At 48.3% G+C, this 12368-nt stretch overlaps 1 protein-coding gene across 1 annotated transcript in view; it reads left to right on the top strand.

The window, feature by feature from the left end:
- Galnt18 (polypeptide N-acetylgalactosaminyltransferase 18) overlaps positions 1 to 12368 on the top strand; it is a 307844-nt gene that overhangs the window by 167194 nt on the left and 128282 nt on the right. The window contains exon 3 of the mRNA XM_038343410.1: positions 4755 to 4921. Coding sequence (XP_038199338.1) covers positions 4755 to 4921 — 167 coding nt within the window. The remainder of the gene's footprint in view (positions 1 to 4754; positions 4922 to 12368) is intronic.

The following is a 12368-nucleotide window of genomic DNA, read 5'->3' as shown; positions in this document are numbered from 1 at the left end:
AGGGTTCAGTGTATGGTTGTGGCAACTGGAGCTTGGAGAGGAAGCAACATTCATCATGCTAGACAGGAAGCAGAGCACGAGGAAGACTCTGGGGATCAAGTATAACTCTGAAAGCCATACTATTCCCCGAGTGTTCTGCCAACCAGAGTATGAACCTGTAGGGCACAATTCACAATCCAACAGGAGGGCCAGATCCTCCCCGTGATGTGGGAGAGAGAGCAGAGGCTACAAGGTGATTTCTGAACTGTCAGGAGAAGCCAGCTCGAGTCTGGGGCAGGAGCACAGAACTTGAGTCCATTATTGCCTTCCCCTGTGACATTTCTGGAAGTGTGTTTCTGTTGCGGGACCCCAGCAAGAGCCATTTGTCCCATGTCCAGCATCCTGGAGTGACAATGAGGACTGTCACCTGCAAATATGTGTTTATTTTGACTGATGTGGTCTGCCTTTTCTCTTTCTGTTTTTTTTCCCTCAGCAATGCAAGCTCTGCTTCAGTGCTGAATAGAAAGATTGTAACCACAGCTACATGTATGTGGCAGGCAGGCATTGGAGAGGATTTGGAAGGAAACGTTTTCAACAAATCAGCAGAATGTCTGTTCTTTTCCAGGCACTGTGCTAGGCACTGGTAGGCTGTGAGCAAGACCATTCTTGGCCCTCAAGAAACTCACGATCTATGGGCAGGGTGGTCAGCCATCCTAGCTCGCGTGAAGCAGCCATTGTTCTGAAATGGAGAAAAGTCCAGACAAATCACCTTCCCTAGCAGCTGAGTAGCAAGGGAAGTCCCTTGTAACAGTAGGTGGTAGCAAGGTACTGCTTGGGAGGAAGACAGAGGATGCAGGTCATTTCTTTAGCCAAGTACGTTCTGTTCACTGCATGTGTGATCAAAGCGCCTCAAGCTTGCTCAGCAAAAGACCTTTGGGTGATCTTGTCTTCCCATGGTAAAAACACGAGATAGATTCGAGGCTTGTTGGAGGTCATGCAACATGGCAGGCTGAGATGAGCAGGGTGCCCAGCTGTCTCCATCCCTTCTGTGCTGACTGGTGGGGCTTCCTACCCCTCGCCTCACACAGACCCTCTTTCAGGCAGGGTTGGAGAAACTGAAGTGGGGAGGAATTATGTGCCTTGGGTTGGGAGGGATCCACCATGATCAGAATCTCAGTGAAGAGGGGAAAAGAGGGCTTCAAAGAGGTTAGTGCATTTGACCTCAGGGCGCCACTTAATGGAGACTGGGAGGAATTGGGGCCATAAATGCAGGTAAAGACATACAGTCTAACAAGAGCATGCATCCAAGACAGATCAGTGGTGTGCAGATAAGGTGCAGGCTGCACAGAAAATAAACATGCCTACTTGTGCTCTATTTGATGCCCAGACACTGGCTGACAACTACTATGCACAAGTCCCTGTTTAAGTTGAAAAGCAATCCTTGCTCTCATGGAACAATATTTGCTGGCGCTCAGGGAGAGATTATAAATGAGTGTGGGTATGACATGATTTATCAGGGGTTCTCTTATGTATCTCATTATGCTTGGAGAATGACCACGTGGAAACCTCCTTGCAGGGGCCATCATGGCTGTGACTGGGGAAATTTAAATGGGAAATCTAGGTAACCATGTTCAGAAATAAGGGAAGAAACTGGGGGAAGGTGATTAACTCTGTCTCTGGAAAACGACCTGAAAAGACAGAAGTGAGAATCTGAAAACAGAGCTTGTAGGAAACCCTGGACAGGTAGAGGGATCAAGGACCACTCATTGTTCATGAGGTTTACCAGTGAAGACAATGAACTTGGACCATACAATGACATCACTGGGAGTCGTCCACTGTACTCAAAAGATTAAAAACCAGTGCGTCGTTTGACCTTGTGTGTGTCACTTTTGTTTAAGCTTTGTTTTTACATATATGTATCCCCCTCTGATGTGTGTGTGTACGAGCACATGTGTGTGCCACATATGTTCAAGTGCCTGAAGAGGCCAGAATATGTGGATTCTGCCTGATGTAAACTTTGAGAATTGAGCTCAGGTCTTCTTGAAGAACAGCAAATGCTCTTAACCACTGAGCCATCTTTCCAGGCCCATGTGGCACTACTTTTAACATGAACTTAGCAAGGAATGCATATGTCAGGATTCTCTTGTTTCCGTGCTCAGGGAGAGCCCTGCTGTCTGGTCTTGACTGCCTATCATTAATGAGTTCTAGCCAACAGAACTACCTGCCTGTCTTCCACAAACCTTTTCTTTGATTTTAATTAAAGTTGCATCCATCATAACAAAAGACAAAATGATCTCTGGGAAGGGTCTGATGAGCTGAAGAAGTTCCTCCCTTCACTGTGGTTAGGCAGGGCACTTGTCTCATGTCCTGCCACAGCACTGCTCCTGTGGCCTTGTAAGATCTTGGTATGATACACTCTTCCTCACTGTTTAAGAGTCTGGTCAGATCTCTCCTCTTCCTAGAGGGCTTCTTGACCATTCCCTGGAAGCGCTGTCCACACATCACGCTGTACGTGTGCCCTGTGCTTCTTTTCATCTGAACACTTGCATTGACTTGCTTCCATGTTCATCCATTTCTCTTGTCAAAGCATAAGCCCCATGAGGACAAGAATGTTGTCTGTGTCCCATTGTGCCCCAGTGCCTAGCATCATCCCCACCAGGTATACGAGGCTCAGGATGTAGTTACTCCGTTAAGAACAAGAACAAAAGTGTGCTATGTCAGTCGTTAGCTTAATGGTCGCATTAAAATTACAAGTGTGAAGTATATTTGGGAAAAGGCTCAACTCCTTTCCCTCCCCCACCTCCCTTTGGTGAGAGAGAAGAAGAGCTGGAAATAGAATGGGAGAAGTTTCTGTAAATTTCTGGTAACCATAGAGACAGTGATTTTCGTTTATTAATCTCCTGCTCTTAAGCAGGCTGGGGCCCCATGGTGATTTCTCCAAATTGCTCAGTCTGGTTATCCTGCAGCCTTCCTCATTAAGAAGAGCAGGCCCAAGCCTATCCTGCAGCACTTTAATTACTGTGAGCGGAAGCACCGCGCTCCTGCGCTCATTACCTCGCATTCTGACTTGGCTGCACCCCCATTTTAGAACAATTTAACACAGCCACCGGCCCTAAACCCCTGGAGCCTTTGGTGCCAGGTGTGGGTGGCTTCCTCCCCAAGCCTGGGGCTCTCTCCTTTCATTTAGCTGTCTTGAAGGTGAGGCTCAGGACTTTCTGGATGAGCTTTTCATTTGTGTCAGGGCAGGCCACCAGCAGGGGTCCCTGCCTGTGAAGGCTATGCTTTTGGTGAAAAGAATGACCCTGGGAAATGTGCTCTTCTTGTCTGGCCTCTTGTGGAATCTGATTTCATGGTTCTTTGCTCCTCTTCCTGTGCAGAAAGATATGGAACCTCTGTGACTGTGCTTCTAGTGAAGCAAGGGTTTCCCCAATGGCTTCAGTTGGGGCAGCTCCTTTGGTGTCAGCTCTTCCTCATGGAAGAGTTTGGTGCAGATGTTTGGAGAGCAGAGTTGGAATTCTACTACGGTGGTGAGCTTCCGCTAGAGCCATTAGTAGGGACCATTCAGCTATGAGAGACATTTGGTTTGGTCCTTCTGCTGATCAATCAGTACTGGGACTCTGACTTTAACTTTCCTTTGGGTCCCTGAAGAACGGGATGTGAAGAACACTTTCTAGAGTGAGGAAGAGTGGGTTCAACAGAGGCGTGTCTCTGAATGGAGTCTCAGCTCCCCTAAAGCTGGTCACCTAAGGTCTAACCTCCTTGCCGTTGGAAACACTAAGACTTCCTTTTGGCTGAATTCTTCATCCCATTTGTTTATAAATGCTGAGCCATCCTTCCAGCAAACGTTCAGATAGACCCGGCCATTGGCCATGTGTATCCCTAGTCAACACTTCTTAGCCTATGGCTCATGAACCCATCTGGGGTCACTTAACTTAATGTGGGGGTGTGAGAGGTGTGAAAAGAGTGAAAGAGTTCTGAGAGCACAGAGACCAAAGCTTAGTTCAAAAGTCACACTCAGGACAAATCCAAGACGTTTCTGGCGGCGCTCACCTATGTTATGTCACGCAGCTTCACGCAACCTCAGTTCTGAACGCTCAACACATGCACTTTGCACTTTGTACACCCCGGCAGCACCAATGGGTGCTTCCTGAAACAGAGGGTCAGGATCAAGATTGCAGCATGATCTAAGTTGCAGCATTTTTACCATCCATGCAAAGTTTTCAGACCCCACAGAAACACAATATTTTAATTTTAGATAGCAGAACTGCTCATTTATCCCATCCACCACCACTCCCATCTAGTTTACTGTGCCTTTGGACTATGCTGTGCTGAAAAGACAGGCATATGGAGAGCCCTCATAGATCAGTTTTCTCTTATCTTTAATAAATGACAAGTTTACATGTATACTAAAGAATTTAAGATAAATTGATTTATGATTAAAAGTTTGATTTAAGTATCTATTTTAGGCACTTATATCTCCATGTCACTTAAGAATTTCCCGAGTAAGAAGGGGTTATGTTTATTAGAAGTCTTAAGAAGCCCTGCACTAGGCGCTTAGGTCCTGCCGTGCAGCCACCATGGCCACCAACCCATTCTCATGTGCTTGTGCGCCAGGCTTTCAGTAGCTTTAGATTTGTGCTGCTCAAGCAAGGCCCACCTTCAGCATACCAGAGACTTAGGCTTCTGAGCCCATCTGCAGACTTGAAGGAATTGGGGAGTAGGCCCATTCCTGGTGTCACCAGCAGGTCTAAGAGCTCAGTCACTCTCCTTTCCAGGTGCCGGAACCTCTCGTTCCCCGACAGCCTCCCAGAGGTGAGCATCGTGTTCATCTTCGTCAACGAGGCGCTCTCGGTGCTGCTGCGTTCCATCCACTCGGCCATGGAGCGCACACCGCCACACCTGCTCAAGGAGATCATCCTGGTGGACGACAACAGCAGCAATGGTGAGCGCTGGCCTCCCTGGAGCCCAGCCCCAGGCCCGTGAAGGCCGCTGAGAGTCTGCGTCTTTGTGTTTCACTTCTCGGGGCTCCCAACGGCTGTCCTATCTGGGGGTGTCACCTCGGGGACAGATTTCATGATGGTCACTGCTTGGAAAGTCTGTGTGCATCCCAGAGAGGCTGTGAAGTCAGTGGCTGACCACTGTCTCTCTCAGCGTTCTAATGAAGTATGAGGAGATGCAAGGGCTTGAGTCTGCCCTGCCTCACACACAGCGATTGTCTCCTGTGACATATCATTTCATTGGTGGTGGTCCTCACCTTCACTTGGGTAGTTGTTTTTCCAACAGGAGTGAGGATGGTACTGATGGTAGGGATGCTGATAGACATGAACCAGCTGAAAGCAAACTGAGATATTGGATATCTTTGCAAATCACTTGTTCCCCTCTAATGTCCATGCTCTGTCCCCAGAAAGGCTCAAGACTGCCTCCAAGTGCCCTATTGAACTCTTCGGTGTGTCTCTTTCTCCAGCTACCTCTATACCTTGGTGCATGTTCTGCGTCCTCTGATTCCCACCCTCATAAATTCCCAGGACTCTCTGGACTTAAAGATCAGGTGTGGACAGCTTAGGGACCACTGTTCTCAGCAGGAACCACATCGGTGGATGTGTTTATGAAAATGCATGACTTTAAGAAACAATCAACCATCGTGTACGTGGATCACAGGTCCCCGAGCTTGCGTTGCGTTCAAGCCTTCTCAGGTGTAGCTGGCAAATTTCCCAATGAATCGGTTGCTGTAATGAGGTGGGCAATTTGTGATTTGTTATCAATTAAAGCGGAAATGTATCAGATAATTGAAATGCCTTTCATCTCAATAAGTGAATTTCCCTTTTCATTCTCTCGCCATGAGGTAAGAACCACAGGAGCAGAACAGTGAGGGGACTGAAGAGTTTTCCAAAGGGAACACTCGTGGTTCACACGCTTCATTGTTCCATGGACACAAAAGAAGGGGACATCAATGATGTGGGCAAGCTGGCAATATCATTCTGAAGGAGGTGGTCTGGGTGGTAGGAAAGGCCCAGCCTCCAGCTCTCCTGGTACCTACCCTCACTTAAGATTCAGTGGAAGGATTCTCCAGAGAGTTGTGTGCCCTACCTCTCATCTCACATGAGGAGGTGAGGGGGGCAGAGCCTCTATCACAGAGAGGAGGGCATTTCCAAATAAGCCCCCCAATCTCACTCTGGTAGGTTTTGTCATAGACTAAGAAGAGATGTTGCTTGATTTTAATCTGTGTAGAAAGCAAAGGGATGCTGTGACTGGTATTCTAAGAAGTTTAGATAAGGAGAATGAGTCAGATGTGGAGGATTTCTTATGTGAATACTTGAAATGTAGACTTTATTTTGTAATGCTGGTAACCATCATATGGTTTTGGTAAGAGGAATGAAGGGTTGAAGACTGAGCATAGGAGAGGCTCGTCTGCTTTGTGATCCTGGGTGGGGAAGGTGCCTCTGAGAGAAGGGGCATAGGTAAGGAGGCTCTTGCAGAAGGGTAGACCAGAAGTCTAAGACCAGGGGACTGAGAAGAAAATACAAACCTGAGAGACCTTACAGAGGAAGAATTGGTGGGACCTGACATGGACAAATGGGCCAATAAAAGAGCAGGGCACCGGTGACTCAAAGTTTCAAGCCAAGGTGATATAAGAGATGGTGGCCATTGTCCTGGGACATGGAGGTAGCAGAGCAGTGTGCTGGTGCCATGGTTACCCATGAATGACGTACATAAAAAGACATACTTGGGAGCTTTCAAACCCCTAGGAAGCTTGACGCAATGGTACAATGAAGTAAGTAACTTGGCTGCAGGGGTGGCTACACTCAGCTGCATCGGGGATGAAGCGGCATTCAGCTCCCTGCACATACCCAAGTGAGAATCTGCATTTTGGGGAAACCTGGGCAAAGATGTGTGAGCTGAAGCAGCATCCAGTATCCTGATTGTGGTATTGACTGTAGTGTGTACAAAGTTACCAATGGGCTATGGGATGTAGCTCATTAGTAGAGCACTGGCTTAGCGTGCACAAGGCTCCAAGCTTCACCCTCAGTGCCACAAAATATTTTTTAAAAGATGTTAGTATTAGGGAAGCTGGAATGAGGGTGCTTGAGATGTTTGTCTACACTCTGTGTTTTTAGTAACTTCAGAGTATGATGTATTGCAAAATATGTGGTATCGCACGCCTATAATGGCAGCACTCCAGAGACAGAAGCAGGGGGATCTCTTTGAGGTCAATGCAAGCCTGATGATCTACACAGCAAGTTCCATGCCAACCAGGACTGCATAGTGATGTCATGTCAAAATAATAATTACTGTCATTATAATCTGAAGCACAACTAATAAAAACTCAGAGACAGATATTGGGTTCAACCCTGAAGACCAGAAAAGCAAAGCAGCCAGCCACTGGTTTTTACCTCTATCTCAGTCCAAAATGGTGATCCTGCCTCCGGGAAGCCTCAGAATGAGACTGAGCCTGAGTGCTGTCTCCTCCCATTTTTATGGGATTAAAAATGTGCACCATTGCTGTCTGGTTTCTATGGCAAGCTCATGTGGCTGCTGGGATTAGAGGTGTGTGTCATTGCTGCCTGATCTGTGTGGCTGTTTTACTTTCCTGATCCTTAGGCAAGCTTTATTTATTAAAATACAAATGAAATGGCACTCTAATAATTATTATAGTAGCTATTATTATTATTATTACTATTACTACTACTACTACTACTAATAATAATAATAATAATTTTTAAGCTGCCCAAAAGCTCTCCCATGAGATTCTACCTCATCAATTTTAAACAGAGTCTGGAAATTGCTGTTTTTAAAGCATCCTTAACAATCCATGGCTCTGACTGGCAGCCTGGATGAATAGACCGGATGCGCCGTCACTCTCTGCGCAATCAAGTGTCACTGTCCACTGTGAAGGCTGCAGTGAGAAGTTGTGGATTCTAGGGTGCTCCCTGCAGAGGAAGAGTGACAGAGAAAAACCCCCTCTGCTAACCCTCAATAACTTCCTGTGTGAAGCAGAGGTGGCAGTCGCCCCGTGTGCCTCACCTGCCAGAAGTGGTGAAACAAACCTCAGAACAGAACTGAACTTGTCAGTGGCGCCCTGCCCAGCCCTGCTTCTTTCCCAGAAGACCAGCACAGAGAGCTGCACAGAGAACAGCAGGGCATCTGAATCGGAGCCTCATATGTTGAGTAAGGAAGCCCCAACCTGGGAGACAGGGTGTCCAAAGAGAAGATCGGAGAGTAAGAGCCCAGATGCGTAAGAAGGGTATTGAAGGCGAGAGAGTCAGGACCAGGGAGGAGCCGGTGGGCAGTGAGAGGTGGTGATGGGCTAGGAGCCATGGGAATCAGAAGCTAGTTATCTCCCATGGAAAGAAAGAGCTCTCACAGGCAGGTGATGATAAGGAGTCTGAGAAGACGCCCCTGGGTCTGGAATATCTGACTCTGGAAGCCTTGGTAAATAGCAGTGGTCGCACAAGGCTGGGGCTGGATAGAAGAAGCCAGATGCAGAGGGGGAAGCAAGAAGGGAAATTTACCATGAGGAATTTGACTCCAGGAGAAGATCACCAGCTAAGGTAAGGAGCTGGAGCAGTATTTCCCCCAAAATAAAAATTTACAGCATTATCATCATCTACAGCATGAAGTTTCCATCTGACTCAGGATAACACGCCTACTCATGCCCCTGTACACACCACCCCTGGATTGAAGCAGAACTTCTAAGAAACAATGCCTACTCTTACAATGCACAAAGCATTCTGCCATTTCCCATTGTATTCTGTGCTACGGCATTCAATTCTATTGTATTTTGTTCTATTCTCTCTCCTTTAAAGGCAGGCTGTTCTCAAGACCCTAAGCATATTTCAAAAGCACTTTGGTGAACTAGGGGAGCTGGGATCCAGGCCATTTCTGTAGTGATTAAATAGGTCTAAAGGGGAGTTACCTGAGTCCCTGGCACCAGCAGCACTGAGCAGGGCCTCTGTAGAAGCAGAAGATGGATCTGGGGTACAGATGCCAAGGAGAATGAAGGGTTCATCTGCTCCCCAGTCCAGAGGTACCAAGGATAAATGGTGAGCCAGCTGGAGGCAGCGGAGGTGTAGAAGGCACGCACAGTGGTAGGCTCAGTCCTAGCACCCATGGCCAGCAGGGGTCTAAGACTAGAATGCTCTGTGTGGGATGGGCAGGAAGGTAACCCACCAGTAGCAGAGAGATGGTCCTGGCCAGCTGAAGGTAGAAAACAGATAGGAGAGAGACATTCTGAGGAAGGATGAACCGCTGGTCCAAAGTCACTTCCTAGTGTCTCAGCCTGGCCCAGTGTCTGTGTTTCTACCCTGAGCAGTCTCTGTTTGGGGAGCTGCTCCTGTCAGGCATCTTGTCACTCAGGCAGGGACTGTCACAAGATCATCAGGACTCAGCTCAGCTCCATAAACATTGCAGGAACCTGACCTGTCAGCTCAAGTCTTAAGTTCAAAACCTGGAGGAAGGAGGAAGGTCCCCTTTTGGTCACTTCTTTCTTAGGTGCCTCGTCGGGACCTTCAGCCACTCCTTGCCCTGTCTGTCCGACAGAGCCTCTGAGGACAGCAAGGAGTGACGGGAACAAACGTTCTATGTAAGTGGCAGTGTAGGGGACAGGCTAAAGAGGCAATAGTAACATGGCACAGCTGGTGGAGGTGACCGATGCCTCAGTCACTGATGGCAGAGCTGGACACTCGGCTGGGCCAGCTTTGCGGTTCTGGCTCTCTCTAGAGTCTTCCGCCAGTGTGTTCTTAACCCGTGTGAACCCTACTCTCCTTATCTGTAGAATTGAGATGTTTTATTCCTACCTCTGGGATCGTTTGGAGTCTTGGATGAGATAAGGAATGATAGAAGAACTTGGGCTTTTAAGAGTCTAAATCAAGCAGTGCAGAGCCATGGGAATGGCTTCCTCACAGAGCCCTCCTTCTCAGTGTCGCCATGGGCTCTGTGTATAGTGACTCAACCTGACCCAGTGACTGTGTTTCTAGCCCGAGCAGTCTCTGTTTGTGGAGCTGTCCCTGTCAGGCCTCTTGTCACTCAGGCAGGGACTGTCACAAGCTCATCAGCATACATCTGTGCAAGCTGTTACTTCCTCTACCCACCTTCTCCGCTGCAGCCTGGGCTTCCTCAAGTAAGAATGGGGTGGGGGGGGGGGGGGGGAACCATACTTCTATCCACGCAGCTACGCTGTTAGCTCCTCCAAGGCCAGGGCCCAAGGCTCTGTCAGTGGTCCTATCTAGGGGCCTCAGTTCATCTTCTCAACCCCCTCAGCTGCTTCCTCCACCAATTCTGCTACTCCAGAGACTGGCTTCTACTTAGGATGCTGTCACTCCCTTGTAAGCAGTCGTAATGTTGGAACAAGTCAGTGTTTACTTGTCATTAGCAATACGGAGCTCTATGCCAGGCTCCTTCCTGCCTCGGGATATTGATATAGGCTTGCCTTCCACCTGCCACACCCTCATTCCCAGCTCATATTTTCCCCTATTGCTTCCTTTGGGCATCTTCTCTTGAGCTCTTGCTTGGGCCATCAGTGACCTGTACCGTTTAAATGACAGTCCTTGTCCCTGTGTCCTTGTCGCTCTGCCTGGCTTCTTTCCCTCTGTAGCACCTATTGCCCTCAGGTGGAATGAACTTAGCTGCTTTCTCTCACTAATTTATCTGTACACTATAACACAAACCCTCCTGCCCAATGTGAAAACTCCAGGAAAGTGAAGCATCTTTGCCTCAACTGTATCCCCAGTATGAGGACTGGTGCCCAGTACTTGCAAGGACTCAGCATACATTGCTTTGATGAAAATATGAGTGAACCTGGAGTCTGAAGATCCGGGCAAGGCCTGGAGTCTGCATGGTGGCACTCTAGTGCCCTGGAGACCTTCTGTCTCCATGTCTAACTGCGGTAGATAAGCCTGCTATGCCAGGCTCCGCTTCCCTCCAGGGGTGGGGTAGAGCCACTTGCTGCTACCCAGGGATATGGCATGAATGCAGGTGGAGGGTGGAGTATAAAGCAGGAAGGAGCCTTTTCCTGCTATGACCCCAGCTCATCCTGAACTCAGAGCCAGAGAACCACAAAGCCTCCCTGCTTTGGTCAGTGTAACTTATCTTCTGCAAGTGATCCTCCTGGCCAGCCACACCCTGCAGGCTCAGCTCTACAGTCACATTTCCAGGCCCCTGATGTCTCTTAATTTTCTCAAGAAAATGACAGAACCTGCTCTGAGCCTCCTGGGCTTTGCTGTGAATTGCGGTGGGCTGGTGTTTTCAGCTCTAGCTGGGCTTTCTCCTCAGGCTTCCAAAGGCAGGGAACCAGGGTTCTCATCCGATAGTTATCTCTGCCTTTGATTTTCTTCATCCACTCACTCATTGGTTCCCAGGTACCCAAATCACATGACTGGGCTCTGTGAGCTTCTTCATGCCTACTGTATCCTGGCCCCAGGTTCAGAGTCAGGTTCTGGGGGAAGGGATTCTTTCAGATCCCCTTGCCAGCCCTTCAGTTAGCATCCCGTCCACAGCTTGCCTATCCCCACTTCCAACAAACAAACAGAAATCAGGGTACTTTCCATATACTCTGTTTGTTTCATCTATGAATTCAGATCCTCTTTTGATAAACATAAGAATCATACCCTCCTTTTCCTGCCACTTAAATTTCAAAGTTAATCTTTACTTTGTTATTAAGCACATCAAAGGAATGGTAATGTCAACTCCTCTTCTGCGAATCCCATTCCCTGGAGGCTTCAGTCTGCTCCTGGTTTGGCAGACATTTGTCCAGCCTCCACCCATTCACAACACTTTTGCTCTTTACTTCTGCTTACAGACCGGAGAATGGTGGCTTCAGCATGTCCTCATGCTTCGTGGCTTCAGCATGTCACTTCAGCCTCAAGGGCTTTGGTGGTCCTGTCCCCCTCTCCCAGGCTGTGATCTCTCTTGCTCACATGAAGCTTTTCATATGTGTTGCCAGGAGATGACATAGAACTAGGTAGGATGCAAGTGACAAGCGGGACGGAGCTGTTCCTAAGTGTCCTAGTGACAGACAGACTGCCAAGAGCCTGCAGACTCAAACTCAGTTCATCAGCTTCAGCTGATCCCCTGAGTGAATCTCCATGTTGCTGTGACGGGACACTTCCAGGTCAGTTTAGGCAAGGGAGTTTTCCTTTGGCCCATCATGCGGGGAGCCATGGTGGCAGCAGCATGAGGCAGCGGCTGCACTGCATCTGTGCTCAGGAAGCAGAAAGATGAATGTTTAGTTTTCAGCTTACATTGTCCATTTTTTTTTTCAACCAAGGACCCAGCCTAGGGGCTGGTCTCACCCACCTTCCAGGTGAGTCTACCCTCCTCAGTTAAACCTTTCCAAAACTACCCTCGCGGACACACTCAGAAGTGTTTCCATGGTAATTTTAAATCCAGCCAAG

The sequence above is a fragment of the Arvicola amphibius genome, chromosome 1 (genome assembly GCF_903992535.2).
Source record: "Arvicola amphibius chromosome 1, mArvAmp1.2, whole genome shotgun sequence".
Lineage (NCBI taxonomy): Eukaryota > Metazoa > Chordata > Mammalia > Rodentia > Cricetidae > Arvicola > Arvicola amphibius.
The sequence above is the reverse complement of the archived record's forward strand: the minus strand, read 5'-3'. Positions and strand labels throughout refer to the sequence as shown.